Below are 23,690 nucleotides of genomic sequence, written 5' to 3'. Positions count from 1 at the left end.
ATTGTGTTGTTATAACCACTTGTTTGATGAGATGGAATTTGCATGTTGCTACAAAAAGACACATTTTATAGAAATATTTCCTCTTTAACTAATCAAAACAATTTGCAAAGAATACCAAAGTAAAGGGAAAACAAAACTTCTTTTTCACTGGAGGAGTTAAGGACTTTTCTTAGCCAAGTAGCACTCTTTTTTTCTTGTAGGATAGATGTTGTTTTCCCATTACTTTAGTATTTCTTGTGAACTGTCCTGACGAGTACAGGGCAATAACTTCAAAATATGTTACTTTCAGCGATAGTCATAATATATTTGTTGAACTATTAATTTCAAAGAATGATAAGTTCTAACCTTTCTTACAAATTTTCCCTGTAATTTTATTTCCTTTATTCACTGCTTCTGATATGTTTGTTATAAAGGGGTTGAAATGAATGTTCCCTAAATTGATAGGGATAAGGCAGGAAAGTGCTGGCATTGCAAGATTTTACTCATTATATTGAATTACAGAGCAGGCTCATGGGGCTCAGTAGCATCCTCCTGCCCCTTTTTCTTAAGTTATTTTGAAACTTAAGCAAAAATGCAGTTGAAAATTACAGAATGAACAAGGCTTTAAAACAAATTAGCAATTGGAAAGAGTTGACGTTTCAAGTTCAAAAAGACTTCTTAAAACCTTTTCTTCAGATGCTGCCAGACCTACTGAGTTTCTCCAGCATTTTCTGTTTTTTTTATTGGAGATTGCCAACATCCACAGTGCCTCGCTGTAATTAACTTAGCAATTGGTTTGGACATGGGCCTTTCATGTCAGGGACCTATGCTCCATTCCATTGCGGCCTGATGTCATCAAGTATGCAACATACCATTTGTATGATTCCCATGTGAGAGCCATTTGGTTAGTCTGAATTTAGCTCCAGGTGGGCTTGATGTTGATATCTGTGGAACTGTCCAAGATGGTGGGAAATGGACAATGTCACATGGATGTGCTAGCTTTTTTGGGTGAGGCCTGAGACACTTTGAGGGGCAAATTTGACACTGACACAAAGTTCCATTGCTTGGCCAAATGTGCCTTTTTTAGATGCAAACCAATTGTTGTAATAAATGGAAGCAATTTAATGGATGGGTGAAGGTGCAGACACTCTGTTCAGGTTGCCCTGTAATTAGAAAGGATAATATTAAGCTGGAGAGAATTCAGAAGAGATTTACCAGGGTGTTACTGGGAATGGAGGGTGTGAATTATAGGGAGAGGTTGAGTACTCTGGTACTTCTTTTACCAGAGCATAGGAAGTTGAGGGATGACTGAACAGGTTTATAAAATCATGAAGGGTGTAGATAAGGTGAATGGCAAGAGTCTTTTCCCCAGAGCAGGGGATATCAAGACTAGGGGATGTATTTCGAAGGTGAGATGAGAAAGATTTTAAAAAGACATAAGGGGCATTTTTTTTTACACAGAGAGTCATTCATAAGTTTGTAGGGGAATGGGTCAAGTGCAGGCAGGTGAGACTAGTTGAGTTTGAGATTTTGGTTGGCATGGACTGGTTGGACAGAAGTGTCTGTTTCTGTGCCATGTGACTCTAAATACTTCAGAAATGACCTCCGTATTTTGTTAGGTCCAAATTTAGTTCTTTTCTTAATTATATGGTACATTCTATCCTAAGCCGTTACATCGGATGCTTTGTGAACTACTGATGTTTGTCTGAAATAATGCAGTTAAACTACTTATTAAATAATGGAACAAAATGTCAGCTAGACTTTATTTGCCGGCTGTGTTTATTGGTGAAGGACTTACTCATGGTGTAAAGACCAAACAAAGTTCTAAACTCAGGAGAAAAGAAAGATCAAGTATGCCTTTGCTTTGTATATTTCACAATTTCAGGAAGTACTTTATAGCATATGTTGGAAGTGTATATTCTATTGTAGCCTGGGAAACACAGTCGCCTATTTGTACACAGCAAGCTCGCTCAAACGGCAATAAAGACCTGGTTATCTAGACTAACAAGGTGTTGAGATAACAAAGTGTGAGGCTGGATGAACACAGCAGGCCAAGCAGCATCTTAGGAGCACAAAAGCTGACGTTTCGGGCCTAGACCCTTTTTCAGAAAAGGGGGAAGGGGAGAGGATTCTGAAATAAATAGGGAGAGAGGGGAGGCGGATCGAAGGTGGATAGAGGAGAAGATAGGTGGAGAGGAAACAGACAAGTTAAAGGCGGGGGATGGAGCCTGTAGAGGTGAGTATAGGTGGGGAGGTAGGGAGGGGATACATCAGTCTGGGGAGGACGGACAGGTCAAGGGGGAGCTGGGCTGGTTTTGGGATGCAGTGGGGGGAGTGGAGATTTTGAAGCTGGTGAATTTCACATTGATACCATTCGGCTGCAGGGTTCCCAAGCGGAATGTGAGTTGCTATTCCTTCAACCTTCGGGTGGCATCATTGTGGCACTGCAGGAGGCCCAGGATGGACATGTTGTCTGAGGAATGGGAGGGGGAGTTGAAATGGTTCGTGACTGGGAGGTGCAGTTGTTTGTTGCGAACTGAGCGGAGGTGTTCTGCAAAGCGCTCCCCATGCCTCCGCTTGGTTTCCCCAATGTGGAGGAAGCCACAACGGGTACAGCAGATGCAGTATACCACATTGGCAGATGTGCAGGTGAACAGCTGCTTGATGTGGAAAGTCATCTTGGGGCCTGGGATGGGGGTGAGGGAGGAGGTGTAGGGGCAAAGGTACAACTTCCTGCGGTTGCAGGGGAAAGTGCAGGGGTCAGATTGTAGATGGCGGAAGTGTCAGAGGATGATGCGTCGTATCCGGAGGTTGGTGGGGTGGTATGTGAGGATGAGGGGGATTCTCTTTTGGCAGTTATTGCGGGGACGGGGTATGAGGGATGAGTTACGAGAAATGCAGGAGACATGGTTGAGGGCGTTCTCGACCACTGCGGGGGGGATGTTGTGGTCCTTGAAGAACGAGGACATCTGTGATGTGCAGGAGTGGAATGCCTCATCCTGGAAGCAGATGCGACTGAGGCGAAGGAATTGGGAATGGGGATGGAATTTTTGCAGGAAGGTGGGTGGGAGGAGGTGTATTCCAGGTAGCTGTAGGAGTCGGTGGGCTTGAAATGGATATTGGTTGGTACGTGAGTGCCTGAGATGGAGACAGAGAGGCCCAGAAAGGAGAGGGATGTGTTGGAAATGGTCCAAGTGAAGTTGAGGTTGGCATGGAAGGTGTTGGTGAAGTGGGTGAACTGTTCAACTCCTCTTGGGAGCATGAGGCGGCGCCAATACAGTCATCAATGTAACGGAGGAAGAGGTGGGGTTTGGGGCCCGTGTAGGTGCGGAAGAAGGACTGTTCCATATAATCTACAAAGAGGCAGGCAAGCAGTTCCCATCATCTCTCCTAACACAGTGCAGAGCTGGATGAACGCAGAAAAATGGCCTAGACCCAAAACATCAGCTTTCCAGCTCCTCTGATACTGCTTGGCCTGCTGTGTTCATCCAGCTCTACACCTTGTTATCTCAGATTCTCCAGCATCTGCAGACCCTACTATCTCTGATTATCTAGGCTTTATTTTTAAGTAGTGTTGTTTCATGGATGTTTATAAGTCAGAGCACTGGCCTTGCTGTTTCTCAAAAAGTGGGGGGTTTTGCATCCACATCACAGGCAGCAAGTTTAACATTTCATTCAAAAGGTGACACCTCCAATCGTCCATCTAAACAAAGGACACGATTCTCTGGGATTTGAGCCCACAACACCTTGATTCAAGGATGGCAGAGCTACTACAGCAGAATAAGGCAGAAGTAGTGTGGGGTTGAAAGTGGTATCAAAGATAATGGGAACTGCAGATGCTGGAGAATTCCAAGATAATAAAATGTGAGGCTGGATGAACACGGCAGGCCAAGCAGCATCTCAGGAGCACAAAAGCTGACGTTTCGGGCCTAGACCCTTCATCAGAGAGGGGGATGGGAAGAGGGAACTGGAATAAATAGGGAGAGAGGGGGAGGCGGACCGAAGATGGAGAGTAAAGAAGATAGGTGGAGAGAGTATAGGTGGGGAGGTAGGGAGGGGATAGGTCAGTCCAGGGAAGACGGACAGGTCAAGGTGGTGGGATGAGGTTAGTAGGTAGATGGGGGTGCGGCTTGTGGTGTTGAGGAAGGGATGGGTGAGAGGAAGAACCGGTTAGGGAGGCACAGACAGGTTGGACTGGTTTTGGGATGCAGTGGGTGGGGGGGAAGAGCTGGGCTGGTTGTGTGGTGCAGTGGGGGGAGGGGACGAACTGGGCTGGTTTAGGGATGCAGTAGGGGAAGGGGAGATTTTGAAACTGGTGAAGTCCACATTGATACCATATGGCTGCAGGGTTCCCAGGCGGAATATGAGTTGCTGTTCCTGCAACCTTTGGGTGGCATCATTGTGGCAGTGCAGGAGGCCCATGATGGACATGTCATCTAGAGAATGGGAGGGGGAGTGGAAATGGTTTGTGACTGGGAGGCGCAGTTGTTTGTTGCGAACTGAGCGGAGGTGTTCTGCAAAGCGGTCTCCAAGCCTCCGCTTGGTTTCCCCAATGTAGAGGAAGCCACACCGGGTACAGTGGATGCAGTATACCACATTGGCAGATGTGCAGGTGAACCTCTGCTTAATGTGGAATGTCATCTTGGGGCCTGGGATAGGGACCTCATCGCTCCGCCCACAACCTCCACAGCCAGCAACCCCAGAGAAGACAGCTACACTGAGCCCTGCCGCATCTTCACCATCCCCCCAGACCTCCCACTGACTGAGGACGAACGGTCAGTCCTTAGTAAGGGGCTCACCTTTGTCCCCCTACAACCACACATCAACGAATACCAGTCACAGTTGGACATAGAGCAGTTTTTCCGCCGTCTTCGCCTCCATGCCTACTTCTTCAACCGGGAACCTAACCCTCCTTCCACTGACCCCTTCACCCGCTTCCAACACAAGTCCTCCTCCTGGACACCACCCCCAGGCCTCCTACCCTCCCTCGACCTCTTCATCTCCAACTGCCGTCGAGACATTAACCGCCTCAACCTCTCCACCCCTCTCACCCACTCCAACCTCTCCCCCGCAGAACGGGCAGCCCTTCGCTCCCTCCGCTCCAACCCCAACCTCACCATCAAACCCGCAGACAAGGGTGGCACAGTGGTAGTATGGCGCACTGACCTCTACATCGCTGAGGCCAGACGCCAAGTCTCCGACACCACCTCCTACCGCCCCCTCGATCATGACCCCACACCCGAGCACCAAACCATCATCTCCAACACCATTCACGACCTCATCACCTCAGGGGACCTCCCACCCACAGCCTCCAACCTCATTGTTCCCCAACCCCGCACGGCCCGTTTCTATCTCCTTCCCAAAATCCACAAACCTGCCTGCCCTGGTCGACCCATCGTCTCAGCCTGCTCCTGCCCCACCGAACTCATCTCCACCTATCTGGACTCCATTTTCTCCCCTTTGGTCCAAGAACTCCCCACCTACGTCTGTGACACCACCCACGCCCTCCACCTCCTCCAGGACTTCCAATTCCCTGGCCCCCAACACCTCATATTCACCATGGACGTCCAGTCCCTATACACCTGAATTCCGCATGCAGATGGCCTCAAGGCCCTCCGCTTCTTCCTGTCCCGCAGGCCCGACCAGTCCCCCTCCAGCGACACTCTCATCTGCCTAGCTGAACTCGTCCTCACCCTCAACAACTTCTCTTTTGACTCCTCCCACTTCCTACAGACTAAGGGGGTGGCCATGGGCATCCGCATGGGCCCCAGCTATGCCTGCCTCTTTGTAGGTTACGTGGAACAGTCCCTCTTCCGCACCTACACAGGCCCCAAACCCCACCTCTTCCTCCGGTACATTGATGACTGTATCGGCGCCGCCTCTTGCTCCCCAGAGGAGCTCGAACAGTTCATCCACTTCACCAACACCTTCCACCCCAACCTTCAGTTCACCTGGGCCATCTCCAGCACATCCCTCACCTTCCTGGACCTCTCAGTCTCCAACTCAGGCAACCAGCTTGTAACTGATGTCCATTTCAAAAAAGCCCACCGACTCCCACAGCTACCTAGAATACACCTCCTCCCACCCACCCTCCTGCAAAAATTCCATTCCCTATTCCCAATTCCTCCGCCTCCGCCGCATCTGCTCCCACGATAAGACATTCCACTCCCGCACATCCCAGATGTCCAAGTTCTTCAAGGACCGCAACATTCCCCCCACAGTGATTGAGAACGCCCTTGACCACGTCTCCCGTATTTCCCGCAACACATCCCTCACACCCCGCCCCCATCACAACCGCCCTAAGAGTATCCCCCTCGTTCTCACACACCACCCTACCAACCTCCGGATACAACGCATCATCCTCCGACACTTTCGCCATTTACAATCCGACCCCACCACCCAAGACATTTTTCCATCCCCACCCCTGTCTGCTTTCCGGAGAGACCACTCTCTCCGTGACTCCCTTGTTCGCTTCACACTGCCCTCCAACCCCATCACACCCGGCACCTTCCCCTGCAACCGCAGGAAATGCTACACTTGCCCCCACACCTCCTCCCTCACCCCTATCCCAGGCCCCAAGATGACATTCCACATTAAGCAGAGGTTCACCTGCACATCTGCCAATGTGATATACTGCATCCACTGTACCCGGTGTGGCTTCCTCTACATTGGGGAAACCAAGCGGAGGGTTGGGGACCGCTTTGCAGAATACCTCCGCTCAGTTCGCAACAAACAACTGCACCTCCCAGTCACAAACCATTTCCACTCCCCCTCCCATTCTCTAGATGACATGTCCATTATGGGCCTCCTGCACTGCCACAATGATGCCACCCAAAGGTTGCAGGAACAGCAACTCATATTCCGCCTGGGAACCCTGCAGCCTAATGGTATCAATGTGGACTTCACCAGTTTCAAAATCTCCCCTTCCCCTACTGCATCCCCGAACCAGCCCAGTTCGTCCCCTCCCCCTACTGCACCACACAACCAGCCCAGCTCTTCCGCCCCACCCACTGCATCCCAAAACCAGTCCAACCTGTCTCTGCCTCGCTAACCGGTTCTTCCTCTCACCCATCCCTTCCTCCCACCCCAAGCCGCACCCCCATCTACCTACTAACCTCATCCCACCTCCTTGACCTGTCCGTCTTCCCTGGACTGACCTATCGCCTCCCTACCTCCCCACCTATACTCTCTCCACCTATCTTCTTTACTCTCCATCTTCGGTCCGCCTCCCCCTCTCTCCCTATTTATTCCAGAACCCTCTCCCCATTCCCCTGTCTGATGAAGGGTCTAGGCCCGAAACGTCAGCTTTTGTGCTCCTGAGATGCTGCTTGGCCTGCTGTGTTCACCCAGCCTCACATTTTATTATCTTGGGTTGAAAGTGGCCATTGTTTTATTTGTTAGAATTGTAGCTTCCAAGCGAAAGTGAAGCCTGAGGAGGGATCAAGGGACAAGAGGTTCTCCATAGTCTGGCAGGCTGATAGCCAGTTAATTTGGTATGAGTCAGTGTTTGTTGTGTTGGTTTCACAACAGTGAGACATTAGGCAGAAGGTAACTTAATAGGATGTTTGTTGGAATAAAAGAGATTAATAGCACTGATACAAGGGACAGAGGTAAGAAAGTTGATTAAGTTGGCAATAATAAGTGGCAAGTAACATTCACATTGCACTTATGTTAGACAATGACCATTTCTAACAAGAGAGAACTTAACCATCATCCCTTGACATTTATTAGCATTGCCATTGCTGTATTTCCTCATCAGCTTCCTGGGTGTTATCATCCACCAGAATCTGAGCTAGACCAGCCATATAAACGTTGTGGTTACAAAAACAGGTCAAAGTTTAGGAATTTTGCAGAAAGTGTCTCCAGTGCCTGTGTTCTGTTTACAAGCCATGATTGTGAAACATACTCTCCACATGACTGCATGAATGCAGCTTCAACAACATTGAAGAGGCTTGACACACTTCAGGAAGAAGTAAAACACTTCATTGACCCTCCACCCACCACTTTTAATGTTCACCTCCTTCACCACTGACACACATCTGTGTACCATTTACAAGGTGTACTGCAACAATTCACCAATGATCCTTCAACAGCACCTTACTGACACATGACTTCTGCATTCTAGAAGTACAAGGGCGACAGATACAAGGAAACCCTGCCATCTGTAAGCTCCCTTTCAAACCATCCACCATTCTGACTTGGAACTAACTTGCCATGGTTCATTGCCACTGGATCAGAATCCGAGAACTCCCTTCCTAACAGGACTGTGAGTGTCCATTTACTCTACAGATTGAGTAGTTTACAAAGATAGCTCACTCCCACTTTCTTTACGATAATTAGGAATGGGCAATAATGCTGGCCTAGTCAAAAGTACCTCTATCCTCCGAATAAATAAAAAAAGTGTTGTTTGTGTCTCTGCTGTTCCTTGTGTACTTAAACAAAATAATTATTCTTTGTTTCTCCTTCTAACTTTGAATCAATGTTACATAATGTAATGTATTCAGGATCTGCAGCTGGTGATCTGCTCCCTGACTCTGCAAAAGGGTGATGTAATTGAAGTGACTAAAGTATTTGATATCATGCATGTCTTTTGTGTTCAAAGGCAGGGACCTCACACATTGCCTGCCTTCTCTTCTCGATAATAATTTAAATTTTCTTAATCTTAAAATTAGTGTCAGTCTGTTCAGCGTGGCATTAGGTAGCAATTGTTCATGCAAAATAGAGTGGTGATCTGGAGCTGTATCTCTCTTAAAATGCATTTGGTGTTAAGGAATGATGGCATGTTCCAAACCTGAATTTGATGGCCTGTTATTATTCAAACATATAAAGGCATATGGATTCAAGGTACGGGGCTACAATTGTGATGCAGATCAGCCACTTTCTGATTAGATAACAGAACAGATTCAAAAAGCTAAATAGCCTATTCCTGTTGCTATACACACCCCCAACCACTCACAGTGAGGAGAACAATATATTTTTCATATTCAGTTTATGAAAATCTGATGCATTAGACTACAATAGAATCTTGCAATACGTAGTCAACATGAGGGGCCTCGGTTATGTGGAGAGATTTGAGAAACTAGGTTTGTTCTCCTTGGATTGCAGCAGGTTAAGGAAGATTTCATAGATATTTTCAAAAATATGGTGGGTTCTTATAGACTAAATAATGAAATAAATGTTTCCACTACAAGGAGAAAATGGATAAGGTTGGTATGGCTGTATTCTGTTATGTAGTTGACCTGGTGTTGAAAAATGTATGGTGGAGAGACTAAAATAATTCAGTTATGTTCTTTCAGCTGTAAATTCTTTTAAATCCCGAGTGCTCATAATTATCAAGCTTATCAAGTGACCCAGAAAGCACATTAAGGAAGCTGAGTGCATATTAAGTGCGTGAAAACTGACACCTTCTGCATTGGCTTTCTTGATGGAACGATAAACAAAATCTAATAAAAGGTGCCTTACAGTCAAAGTGTGTATCTTTGAGAGTTAATAAGTATTGGTTAAAAATATGTCTGTTGGAAGCACAGTAAAGAATGAAAATGTTCGGTCTCAGCATGGGAACAGCTGACATCAACAATCATAAGTTGGTACAGAAGATCTCAAGGACAATGGTGAATCACCATGGTTACATACAAAGAGTTTTCATTGCTAAAATTCAGTGCAAATTTTTGTGAATAGATCTTTTGCAAAAGTCACCTTAGCGATTGCATCATCCACCTGCAGATTTCAAATCCCATTAGTGAGATGAGAGACTAAATTCCAGTCAGTGGAGCACTCCACATTGATTGCTCAGTTATCTCTATGGCTCTTTGATAAAACATTTCAGCATGATGAGCACTTTTTGCTCACGTTACTGTTTAATAAATGCACTGACATTTTCAATGTTATTTTCTACCCCGCTTTCTCTTTCACAGTTATTCCCTCCGTAGTCTCTTTCCTCTGTGTCTGTTTGTCCTTGGTTCAGGTCCAACATAAGAGACCTGAACATTAAATCAAAACTGACATTTCAATGTACTACTGAGGGAGGGCTGCAATAGAGGAGGTATGGTCTTTCAAATTAGATGTTAAACTTAGAGACTCTTTGGTGAATTACTGTCTCGCAGCATTATTTTAAAAGGAGTATTCCCACTGTCCATGACAATACAAATCTTAAAATCATCCACAGCAGATTATCTGATCATTATCTCTTTGCTTTCTTTGTAGGACCTAGGTAGGACTACCCAACCCTTTTACCTCTTTCCCTCACTTTTAAAGCCATCTATCCTAATCTAATTTAGTTGTTTGGTACTTCAGAGTGAGTCATTTTATAAAGTGCAAAACAACTCAATATCCTGCTCCTGAGATGCTGCTTGGCCTGCTGTATTCATCCAGCTCCACACCTTGTTATCTCGATATATCCAAATGCTGTTTGACAACACAAACTTATTCAAGCATGGATTCACCCCCTAGCTTGGACATTGGTTAAGTAGCAATTGATTAAATGCAATGCTGTCCTGTTCCCAGAAGCTTGAAGTTAAAAGCACAACATACTGAAAGTGAATGCAAGACAACCAACACCTGAAAGATAAACTTGGTGTGTTGGATTTTTATCTTTACTTAAGTCACCCATCAAGTCCCCATTTGAGAATCCAGTGAGGACTTGTGACATGTTTGTCAGAACAGAAGTCAGCTCTGTGGCATGTGCATTGCTTTTATGTTACCGCAACACTCCTGAGGGGTTTAACTCTTTTTCATTTCATTGATCCAGGAGGAAGGTACACTGTGTAGTTAAATACAGCTGAGAGCTTTGGTTTGCTAATTAGTTGTTCTGGGAATTAATTTGGCCAAAGGGTTTTTTTTAATGCAAGTTATCAGAAACATTTTGTTCTCTATAATTGACTTGTACAAAGGAAGACCCCTTTACACTATTTAAATGATCCACAAGTCATTTACACTATTTAAATATACCCTGTGATTTTTTTTCATTAGTCAGATGCATATCAAGAAATTTGCACTATTTAAATGTGCTTTTTGTAATTATCATTATTTAAATATGCTGTATAATGCAGACATTATTTAAATGTATTGCAAGTCATTTCCACTACCGAAATATACAATGTGCTTAGAACAATGCTGTCGCATAATGTGCAACATAGGAGAGGTTTTGCTGGCAGACAGTGTCTCTTATTCAGCAAGCAGAGACTGATGCCTGTTAGACAACATAGGTTAACAAGACTGCATTTAGTTACCAGTCATGAATTCTCCTTGTAGTCACTCATTATTTAGTTGAAGTGCTGGGATGTAAATTTATAGAGGCACCTTGTTTAGTTTTCTGCCTCTTATGTCTATCTCTTGCTGGGACACTATTCCATAGGCAGTTATTGTCTTCTCTCACACAAACAAATGGACACTATTTCAGTTCCCATTATCTCCGATCACTATTTATGTGCAACCCTTTCTAGAACTTGCCTATTAAAATTCTTGCTCTTGTTCTCAATCTCTCTGTGATCTAACTCCTCCAATCACTGTGATATCTTTCTTCCTCACAACATTCATGTGTTTCTCCAGTTCAGGTCTCTAGTCTGCTCTGTCCATTTATCACTTTCCTATTTCCTTTACCCGACCTCTAATGGCCCTAAACTTGAGAGTTGTTTCCCTATGTCTCTTTGCCTTACCCTCCCCCTTTAAACAAACTGAACAAAGACTGAGATAACAAGGTGTAGATCCGGATGAACACAGCAGGCCAAACAGCATCGGAGGAGCAGGATGGCTGACATTTCGGGCCTAGACCCTTCTTCTAGGCCCAAAATGTCAGCCTTCCTGCCCCTCTGATGCTGCTTGGCCTGTTGGTTTCACCCGGCTCTACACCTTGTTATCTCAGATTCTCCAGCATCGGCAGTTCCTACTATCTCTGAACAAAGGCTGAAATAGCAGATCTGGCAGCATCCGTGGAGAGAAAGCAGAGTTAACATTTCAATTCTCCTGACCCTTCATCTGACTCTTCTGCACTGTGGAATGCTTTATCACATTAAACACTGTACAGTAATACCAGCTATTCTTGATATTATGTCATGAAAACATTCATGTTGATCCTTGCAAAGTCTTCACCCAGTGACCATATCCTTTAACAGGAGTCAACAGTAGCCACTAGGGAGTGGAACCTTTGAGTTTTCTTTCCCTTTTGCATGAATCCAGATTGAGGCCAGTTTTGGGGATTTACAACTGTACCGAGATCAGCTAATTTGGTGCAGATTAGCACATGCATTTTTAAAAACTCTTTCAAGAGCACTGAACGTGATATGGCACAGCCAGCAAGTTCTTAATAATGATTTACTTCTGTCCTTCTGTTGGCTATGATAGCAGGAGTGTCAGCTGCTGGGGAATGTGAACGTTGTTTGCATATTAGACCATGGGGAGCAACATCACAACCAAACCTCTTATCTTTCTCTTAGAATGTCAGTATTTTCAGTTTATTGCCTATCCACAGTTGCTAAGTAAGAGTGTTGTTTCGAGCTGAGTGGATTCAAACCAGATCTTTAGGGTCATTAAATTTGTTTTCATGGATAATGAGCTAGCTTTTTAAAAATGTTTTGTCATTATCTTTTTTCTCTGGCAGCTGTCTGTAAAACGTCAGGAACTGAACTCACACCCTCCAGGGACTCCTGCCATATCCAGCATAGTCCCACACTGTGTTAAAGATATCCTGAGCTGCTATCCAAATGCACTTGCAACGACAATCATTGTGCAGTGATCAAATGTGCTCTCCTTCCTATTGTATTTCCTCTTAATTCATGCTTTCAGTGCTGCCAAGTATATGGGGCTCTACTACCCAACCAAAGGCCATTTTAACATTCCAGTCTCAACATTGGTCAAAATATACTGCAAACAACTAGTTTATAAACACGATGCTAATAACATCAATTTTTAACGGGGTTACAACATGCATCACCCTTACTAAATTTTCAAACCCATCCTAGCTATTTCACTTTTTGTAGTAGCTGCTTGAAAATGTTTACTCGTTCAGTGTACACTTTTCCTTTTTAAAAGAATTTTTATTTTTGCCCTGATTTGCAGCAGTTCTTAATGTCAAGAGCAAAGGCACAGCCTTCAGAGGGCAGGCAATATTGAAGTACGAAGGGTCACTCGACCTGAAACATTAACTCTGATTTCTCTCCACAGATGCTGCCAGACCTGTTGAGCTTTTCCTGCAATTTCTGTTTTTTTTCTGTGTATGAAATTCAACGTGTTGGCCAAATTCTTCACCAGTAGTAAAGAAAGACTTCAAGATGTACCAAAGTGCATTACAGTCAATGATTTATTACGTCCTGCCAGTTTCATAACATAGAAAATGTGATGCCCATTGTGAAAATAAAAGCAAAATGCTGCTGATGGTGGAGATCAGAAATAAAAGCAGAAAGTGCTGGAGAAACTGAGCAGGTGTCTGCAGTGACTGTAGTGAGATAAACAGAGTTAACGTTTCAAGGCCAAAGGATCTTCTTCAGAATTGAAGAAAAATAGAAAAGTCATGAGGACCAAGTGGAACTGAGCATCTCTGGAGAGAGAAACTGAGTTTATGTTTCAAGTCTTCGTGTAGAAGAGAAGGATTCACATTTTTGGATCTTCTTCTGTTATAGAAGTGACCATATAAAAAGGACAGATTGCACCTGAATTGGAAGGGGATTAATGTACTGACAGGGAGATTTCCTAGAGCTGTTTGGGAGGATTTAAACTAGTGAATGAGGGTGAGAGGGACACAGGAAGATAGTGCGAAAAGAGATCAGTATGAGAATGGGGCACTTAGGAAAAAGAACATGTCCAGCAGTCAGGGCAGGCAGGAACAAAGCAGAGAGTGAGATAGAGATAACAAAGTGTGGAGCTGGATGAACACAGCAGGCCAAGCAGCATCTCAGGAGCACAAAAGCTGACGTTTCGGGCCCAGACCCTTCATCAGAGATTGAGATAGAACTGATAAACTGCATTCATTTCAATGCGAGAGGCCTGACAGGTAAGGCAGTTGAATCCAGGGCATGGTTGGGAACGTGGGACTGGGATATCATAGCAATTGCAGAGACATGGTTCAGGGATATACAGGACAGGTAGCTTAAAGCTCCAGGATATAGATGCTATAGGAAGGATAGCAAGGATGGCAAGAGAGGAGAGGGAATGGCGTTTTTGATGAGGGATAACATTACAGCTGTACTTAGGGTATTTTCGGGGTACGTCCAGTGAAGTTATTTGGGTGGAACTGAGAAATCAGAAAGGATGATCACCTTGTTGGGACTGGTACTGTAGACATCCCAAGAGTTGGTAAGAAATTGAGAATCAAATTTGTCAGGAATTCTCAGTTATCTATAAGAATAATAGTGTGGGGATTTTAACTTTCCAAACATAGACTGGGACTGTCATTTTGTTAAAATCTTGTATGGAAAGGAATTTGTTAAATGTATACCCGAAAATTTTCTGATTCAGTATGTGGATGTGCCTCCTAGAGAAGGAGCAAAATTTGACCTACTCTTGGGAAATAAGGCAGGGCAGGTGAGTGAGGTGTCAGTGAGGGGGTACTTTGGGGCCAATGACCATAATTCTATTAGTTTCAGAATAATGATGGAAATGGAGAGGCCGGATCCAGAAGTTAAAGTTTTAAATTGGAGGAAGGCCAATTTTGATGGTATTAGGCTAGAACTTTCAGAAGTTGCTTGGGGTTGGATGTTTGCAGGTAAAGGGATAGCTGGAAAATGGAAGCCTTAAAAAATGAGATAACCAGAGTCCAGAGACAGTATGTTCCTATTAGGATGAAGGGCAAGGCTGGTAGGTGTAGGGAATACTGGATGATGAGAGAAATTGAGGTTTTAGTCAAGAAAAAGAAGGAAGCAAATGTCAGGTACAGACAACAGGGATCAAGCGAGTCCATAGAAGACTATAAAAGCAGTAGAAGTATACTAAAGAGGGAAATCAGGAGGGTAAAAATGCGACATGAGATAGATTTGACAAGTAGGATTGAGGAGAGTCCAAAGGGATTCTACAAATACATTAAGGACAGAAGGGTAACAAGGGAGAGAATAGGCCCCCTTAAAGATCAGCGGGGCTGCCTACGTGTGGAACCACAGGAGATGGGGGAAATATTTAATAAGTATTTTTCATCAGTGCTTACTGTGGAAAAGGATATGGAACCTTGGAAACTTGGGGAAATAAATAGCGACATCTTGAATAATGTCTATATCACAGAGGAGGAGGTGCTGGACGTTGTAAAATGCATTAAGGTGGATAAATCCCTGGGACCTGATCAGGTGTACCCTAAACCTGTGTGAAAGCTATGGAAGTGATTGCTGGGCCCCTTGCTGAAATATTGGTCTCATAAATAGCCACAGATGAGGTGCTGGAAGACTGGAGATCTGCTAACGTGGTACCACTATTTTAAAAAGCCTGAGATTGGTGATGGACAATTTATTGGAGGGGATCCTGCGGGGTAGGAATTACGTGTATTTGGAAAGGCAAGGACTGATTAGGAATAGTCAACATGGCTTTGTGCATGGTAAGTTGTGTCTCACTAATATAATTGAGTTTTTAGAAGAAGTAATGAGGACGAGTGATGAGGGCAGAGCAGCGGCCATGATCTGTATGGACTTCATTAAAGCATTCCACAAGGTTCCACATGGTGACAGGTCTACTGCTTTTTGTCATTTATATTAGATTCCCTACAGTGTGGAAACAGGCCCTTCGGCCCAACAAGTCCACACTGCCCTTCGGAGCATCCCGCCCAAACCCATCCCCCTATAACCCACACACCCCTGAACACTACGGGCAATTTAACATGGCCAATCCACCTAGCCTGCACACCTTTGGACTTTGGGAGGAAACCGGAGCACCCGGAGGAAACCCACGCTGACACGGGGAGCATGTGCAAACTCAGACAGCTGCCCGAGGCTGGAATCGAACCTGGGTCCCTGGTGCTGTGAGGCTGCAGTGCTAACCACTGAGCCACCATGCTGCTCTATTTGGATGAGAAAATAGGAGGTATGGTTAGTAATTTTTCAGATGACATCAAAATCGGTGGTGTGGCGGACAGAGAAGCAGTTTGCTTCAGAGTACAAAAGGACCTTGATCAGATGGGCCAAGGAGTGGCAGATGTTTCATTTGCATAAATGTGAGGTGCTGCATTTTAAAGAGGCAGATCAAGGGAGGACTTACATCATTCATGGTAACGTCCTGAGGACTGTTGCTGAGCAAAGAGACCGTGGAGTGCGGGTTCATAGTTCCTTGAAAGTGGAGTCACAGGTAGATAGGATAATGAAGAAGGCATTGGAATGCTTGCTTTTATTGGTCATTGATTGAGTATAGGAGTTGGGAGGTCATGCTACAGCTGCACAGCACATTGGACACATCACTTTTGGAGTATTGCTTGCAATTCTGCTGTCCTTGCTAAAGGATGTTGTGAGCTTGAAAGGGTTCAGAAAAGATTTGTGAGGATGTTGCCAAGGTTGAAGAGTTTGAGCTACAGGGAGAGGCTGAATAGACTGAGGCTATTTCCCTTCAGTGTCAGAGGCTGAGGGGTGACATTATAGAAGTTTATAAAATCATGAGAAGCATAGGTAGGGTGAATAGCCAAGGTCTTTTCTCCAAGGTAGAGGAGTCCAAAACTAGAGGGCATAGGTTTAAGGTGAGAGAGGAAAGATTCAAAAGGGACCCAAGGGGCGACATTTTCACACAGAGGGTGGTGCGTGTATGCAATGAACTGCCAGAGGAAGTGGTGGAGGCTGGTACAATTACAATATTTAAAAGGCATCTGGATGGGTATAGGAAATGTAGAGAGGGGCATGGGCCTAGATTAATTTAGGATATCTGGACAGCATGGATGAGTTGGACCGAAGGACCTGCTTCCATTCTGTACAGCGCTGTGAGTTTAAGTCAGATATGACTTCTTCAGAGCGGGGCTGGAAAATGGTTGACAAAGTCTGTCTCTGTCTATAGCATAATAGCCATCATTTTCCACTCCCTTTCAACTCGAAAGAACAGTCATATCAGATCTGAAATATTAACACTGCTTCTGTCTCCAAAGATGCTGCGAGACCGACTGAATTTCTCCAGTACTTTCCTGCCTTGAATTCAAACTTGCAGCAGCCATAGCATTTTCCTCTTATTTGTGTAAATAAAGATGATAAACGAGACACAGACACTGCATGGTGTTAGGGTTAAGAAGCAGAAATACCAAAATAGAAGACAAAGTTAACAGTCTAAAGTTGTTGCACACAATGTTGAGCCATGAAGACTGTAGAATGCTGACATAGAGTGGGAGGTGCTTTTCCTCTAGCCAGTGTTGGCCCTCACTGGAGCACTGCAGTAGGCCTAGGATGGTAGCGAGTATAAGAGTGGAATGGTGTATTAAAATGGCAAGCACCTGGAAGGTCGGAATCCTGCTTATGGATTGAGTGAAAGGCAACATAGAAAAAGGGAAGGTCTGCAAAATGGTCACCTTGTTACAATGTAGAGAAGATGACATTGTAAGCAGCAATGCAATAGACAATCGATTGAACGAAGGACAAGGCAATCACTGCTTCACCTGGAATATGCATCAGGAGCCTCGGACAGAGAGAAAGAGGAGGTACAGTGGCAAGTATTGTGCAATCTGTGATTGTGTTGGAAGTGCCATGATGTTGACAGGTTGTGGAAAATCATGGTGTGGGGATGATAGAGGAATGGACCAGATGTCACAGAGGGTACTGTCCCTCGGGGATGATATGGGATGATAGGGGCATGGGAGAGTATGATACGTTTAATGGGTGGCATCATGCTGGTGGTAGTGGAAATGGTGCAGGATAATCCTTTGAATGTGGAGGCCATTGACGTGGGAAATGAGGATGAGGGGAATCCACTCAGGATCCAGGGAGGAGAAGGCGTAAAGGCAGATCATGGGAAATGAATCAGATACAATTGAGGGCTCTGTCAGCCACAGTTCTTCCTTTGAGGTGAAAAAGACATGTCAGAAGCACCATTGTAGAATATTAACTTGATAATGTGATGTCAGGCATTGATTAGTGTTTAAATATGACCAGGGCACCAGGAAAACTCCTGTACCCCTTTTCAAATTTGTGTCTTGTGCAAATTTATATTTATCTCAGAGTCTTTATTAAGCATCACGTCCAAAAGACACATCTTCTGATAGTGCTGCATTCCATTAGTACGGTATTAGAGTTTCAGGCTAGATTTGGCATGTAGACCTCTGGCATAGGATATATGCCTATAACGCTACTGTTTCACAAATGAGAGAATTGTCAGCTAAACCACCACAGACACTGAAGCTTTTGAGATGTCATGACTGATCTGTACTCAATTTGATTTGCTCATTTTTGATCCATATCCCTTGATACCCTACCTCATAATAAATTCAAAGAATTGTCAGGGAGCCAAGAGTCCCTACAGTTAAAGACGATTAAAAGGTGGGACAGTCATTTCAAGATCTTCTGTAGTTGTGTTGTGTGTTTTGTTTTGTTTCATTTTCTGACTGTGAAATACTTAACAGGATTCTGACATTAATTTTGTGTCCCCCCTTACACCCACCCTGTACATATATGTGGTGTTCCTTTTGCCTAGACCTGGTGAACCATTTCTGTGAGCAGGTCCTCAGTTTCTTGCTTTGTCCCTACTTTCCCACTGTAGCCCCGTCCTCCCCTGCTGTTGACTCCGTACCCTTGCAGCGCACGGGCAGCCAGAACACCGCGACCTACCAGAGACCCAGCTATGCCACTGGCCCGGCAGCCAATTATGGAGACCCTTACCGGACACTGCAATACTGTCCCTCGGTGGAATCACCGTACAGCAAGTCTGGACCAGCCATCCCACCTGAAGGTACCTTGGCAAGGTCACCTTCCATTGACAGCATTCAGAAGGACCCCAGGTGAGTGGCAGTTTATTTCAAGTTGTTCTAATTCCTAGCAGAATGCTGTTAAGAAGTTCAGCTTTGATGTCACGGAGAAAGATTAACTCTTTTTTCCTTCCACCACTAGTGCACTGTACAGAGGTGCATCTACAAGCTGTACTGCAGCAACTGACTAAGGCTCCTTCAATATCAACTTCCAACCCTACAACATTTACCACCCAGAAAAACAAGGATACTGCCAATTCCCCACTGCCCTCCAAGTCACACATCATCCTGACTTCAAACTAGATTGCTATTTTTTCCTTGTCACTATATCCAAATCCAGGACACCTCCCCCCACCAACAGCATTGTAGATGTCCCTGTGTCACACAGACTGCAACAGTTCAAGAAAGCAGCTCATCAACTTCTCAAGAGTAATAGAATATAGAACTAGGAGCAGGAGTAGGGAATTCAGCCCCTCCAGCCTGCTCCACTATTTAATAGGATCGTGGTTGATCAAACCTTGACCTTAACTCCACTTTCCTGCCTGCTCCCCATCAGCCTTGAAACGCAGATAGGCAATAAAAGCCAGTGATGCTTAAATTTCATAAATGAGTGCAAATATTCATTTATGATTTTGCTTCCCTCACCTATTTCAAAGCCTTCTTTTCATCTTTATCACATATCTTGGAATCTTGTCATCCCCATCACAGCTTTTTTATAACAGACATTCCTCAGCATGCCACTTGGAAGTGCACTTGTGCAGTACAGGGTATTTCTTTCAGTCGTTGTTCTCTCTGAAGGAGGCTTACAGCTTAGGCTCTTCCTTGCTACCCAGATACAATGACTTCTAGCTCCAGGAGCACCTTGGACACTATTTTGCTCCAACACGTTATGATTGGTGCATTGTCGTCCTTGGCCTGCATAGTCCAAGATGACATAGAGAATGACCAAATGCAGGACCATTTTCAAAGTCCCTCGATTACTAGTGACGCACAAAGTACTGCACTAAATTGACGACCAGCTTTCTGGTCTTCTCGCATTCTTGTTTGACAATTGCACACCATAAATTCCATATGCAAAGGGAGCTGCTACAAAGTCTTTCACTGCATAACCTTATTTCAAATGAGGGTGTCCTACCGTGATACTGCTACTGGGTCATCTCTGAAGCAGTTCTTTCCCTTTTTAAAAAAAAAATTAATCTTTCTCTGTCTTTGCTCACTGTAACTGGCAAGTGCTGAAACTGTTTGGTTTCTGATGCAAGTTCAAGGTTTATCAGTGAATGTCTATTTATTCAGAAGCCTTAAGTGTGTTGTTTAAACTGTACTGATAATGTGCTGTTATCTTTGGAGCTTCCACACAAAGGGTAAAGCTTCCACTTCAAAATATTTTTCTTGTCTCTTAGTTTTGGCTCAGATCTCAGTGCTGTCACTTTCCATCAAATCAAAAGCCTGTGAAAAGGCTTTGAAATAGATGTACATAGACTACACATTTGCATGATGTTCAGAAAAGTTCCGAACTACTCTTCAATTCCTGTTCAGTTTCTGCCTCCATGCGCACAATGTTTTCCTTGGGTTTTGCTTCAAGTTGCTCATTACCTTCAAAGGGACAAACATTATTACAGTGACACATTGTCTGGATTCATCAACAAGAACCACTTTTGTTTCAGGTTGGTTCACTCACATTTCTTATGATAAGTAGTTGAAGATATTCAATTCCTGTTGTGATGTGTTTAACAGTGGAAGAAAGGGGGTCATCATTTGAGGGAGGTGGGAAGCGGTCAAATTATGAAATATTGTAAGGATTCTCTGGGGATAGGTGGGCAAAGGCAGCTTCAGTCTTAACCAGGATTTGTATATGCCCTGCTTGGCTAATGCTCTACAAAGAAGAAGTCTTTAGTTTTGATAATAGGGCATATGCCAACACAGTTCACCGTGCTTTGTAGTTGAGATGAATTCCTGTTTTTGTGAAAATGATTTATTTTCAATATGGGGTAACAGGAAAAAATCTTGTCATGTCAGTTTTGGCGGTTTTTTATTAATCATTTGATGTTCTCCATGCACTGCAGGAATTCAGAGCTATCAGGGAGAAAAATCAAACGAGTAGAGCAGTATGTTGTGAAATACTGCATTCTTTTGTATCTGTTTGACTGCAATACTTGAATATGTTAAAGACTTCCAAATAAATCCCCCTAGCTCTTTTTAACATTTCTTGACTGCACTGAGCTCCACTGTCTTTTGCTTTCCTATCTATCATTTTATTTTGAATCCTTGAACTTCCCATGAAAAATTAGAATTTCCCTTTAATTTGATATTAAAATTCAGCAGATATTCCCTCAGCATTGGTGAAGTTTCAGGTGAGGGAGTGTGTGGCAGTTCAGCAGCCATTTTTAATGATGCAACTCAACACTCTTGGGAGCTGACTGTGTCACATTGTGGTGAGCACAATAGGTGCATCCTTTCTAAGGGTTGCCAACCCTCCAGGATTACCCTGGAGTCTTCAAGAGTTATTTATTAATCTCCTGGATATTGCTGCCAACCCAGAAGGAAAATCATTGTTGCAGTAAAAAGAAAACTCTGCGTTTCTTTCATTCTTGTTGAACACGTCTACTTATTATTTATAACTATATTTGAACTTGATAAAAGAAAAGACAGTTTGAATGGTTGAAGTAGTTGAAGGCCAAAGGTCATGTAACAAAGCTTCCACAAATGCGTCCAACCCAAGTTGGCAAGCCCAAGTTCTGCTTTTATTTATCCTTTCTCAAGAACTGAATGTTGCTGACAAGGCTGCCATCTACTGCCCTTCTGTAATTTCCTAACTTTTGAGGAACCATTTTAATCACTGAAGGCTGTCTAATCAAGAGTATACTGAGGGTGCCATTGGATAAGAGGTTTCAGGGTTTTGATCCAGTAATAATGAAAACTGAGTGAGTTATTTCCAAGTAATGGCTTATGACTTGGAAAGGAACTTGAAGGCTGTCTCATCCATCTTCTGCTCTTGTTCTTCTAGGCAGTGAAGAACATGATTTCAGAAAGTGCTGTTGAAGCAGCCTTGGTTTATGGCTGCCAATGTAGGCCTATGATGGAGGGAGTCAATGCTCAAGGCAGCAGATGGAGTACCAATCAAGCTGCTTCCTTTGTCGTGGATGACACTGAATGTTGTGTGTGACTTGGTGCTGCGCTCAGGAAATAACTGCACAGAAGCCGGCATCCTGCCATCAAGTCTCCCTTAATTTACATGTGCGCAGTACATGAGCTCTGACCAGTCAGCTCAAAACCAGTCCCTAAACTGAGGAGACCTTCCAAATCTCCTGTTTAAACCTGTCAGGGCTCCCTGATTGGCCCAAGTTGACAATTCCAATCAAAGATCTTACTATCAATGAAATCCACTTGGTCCTGGTTCCAGTCACTAGAGCTCATTAATGTACTTTAGCGAAGGGAACATACTGTCCTTTCCTTTTCTAGCCTACATGTGACTTCAGACTCCTAACTCCCCTCAGAAATGGCCTAACCTTCAGAACTGAAGAAGAGTCACATTGGACTCGAAATGTTAATTCTGCTTCTCTCTCCACAGATGCTGACAGACTTGCTGACCTTCTCCAGCACTTCCCGTTTCCATTTCAGGGTTACTGCATCTCCAGTATTTTACTTTTACTCAGTTGTATCTAACGACTATGTAAACATAAATAGGCAGTGAACAAAGGCACACCCTGCCCAGTCAACCCTGCATAGTCCTCCTCACTAATATAGGTTTATGCCAAATCTGGGAGCGCTGTTCCATAGACTAGCCAAACAATAGCCTAACATCCAGACCCATAGATCATATATCTTTTAGTCAAAATCCTGAATTCCTCATTTGCCATTCCTAGGTATGTCTGTCCACTGGTAGGACTGATCCACCCAATCTAATGGTGGTATATGGTGAGTAAGTCAACATTGGAATCTTTAATATCAAACCTGGATTCCATTATACTTCAGGGCAGCAGGTCAAGCATGTCGTAGCAGAATACTGCATAGTAGCAGTGTGTAACATCTACAAAATGCAGAAAAACACCAAAACCCCTGGACAAAACCTTCTCAATCCACAATCACCACCACCTCGACAAACAAGGGTAGCAGATATCTGAGAATACCACTGCCTGCAAATTCGAAGCTACTCACCATCATGACATGGAAATGTATCATTGATCCTTCACTATTGTTGAGTCAAAATCCTGGAGCTCCCTGCAGCGTTGCGAATCTACCTGCACAAAATGAACTGCAGATGTTCAAAAAGACAACTCACCTTCTCAAAGGCAACTGGGCAATAAGAATTGGCCCAGCAATATCTGTATCCCTAGTGTAAATCAAAAAAAAAAGACACTGAGTTAGCAAAGGCGATAGCCCATCACAATGTCTTGGCTGTAAATGTTGAAAATCTGTGCTCCAGAATTACAGTACCATTATCAAATCTGTTTTGGTACAAATACAGCTCTGGCATCTACTCAAAAAAATCAAAAATTGCCAAGGTGAGTTCTGTCTCCAAAAAGCTGGACAAATTCATCTGACCGATTTCTGCTCCAGTAGTCCACTCTATATGATTCATGACAATGCTGTGCCAAATGGCATCAAATAGTTTTTAAGTCACCGATAATTTGCTTGTTTCTACTGAGTTTGGGCTTGGCCCCAGATTTCATTACAGCCTTGGTCCAAAGAGCTGAAAGGCACAACTAAGGTAAAAGCAATTGCCCTGGACTTAAGACCGTATTTAACCTAATGTAGCTCAGTAAATTTCAAATTGGTGGGATTCCGGATGAAAGCGTCCCACCGGTTGTAAACAAAGTTAGCACAAAGAAAGATGTTCATGATTGTTGGAATCCAGTTGTTCTACTCCACAGAA

At 44.1% G+C, this 23,690-nt stretch overlaps 1 protein-coding gene across 11 annotated transcripts in view; it reads left to right on the top strand.

Moving 5' to 3' along the window:
* The window catches only part of LOC125448871 (catenin delta-2-like), a 1,175,930-nt gene that overhangs the window by 873,587 nt on the left and 278,653 nt on the right, over window positions 1-23,690 (top strand). For all 11 annotated transcript variants that reach the window (XM_059652900.1, XM_059652905.1, XM_059652902.1 and 8 more), the window contains one exon: window positions 18,613-18,850. In XM_059652900.1, the coding sequence (XP_059508883.1) occupies window positions 18,613-18,850 (238 nt within the window). The remainder of the gene's footprint in view (window positions 1-18,612; window positions 18,851-23,690) is intronic.

Source organism: Stegostoma tigrinum, chromosome 2 (assembly GCF_030684315.1).
Source record: "Stegostoma tigrinum isolate sSteTig4 chromosome 2, sSteTig4.hap1, whole genome shotgun sequence".
NCBI classification, from domain to species: Eukaryota; Metazoa; Chordata; class Chondrichthyes; order Orectolobiformes; family Stegostomatidae; genus Stegostoma; species Stegostoma tigrinum.
Note: the sequence above shows the minus strand (reverse complement) of the source record. Positions and strands in the feature narration are given on the sequence as shown.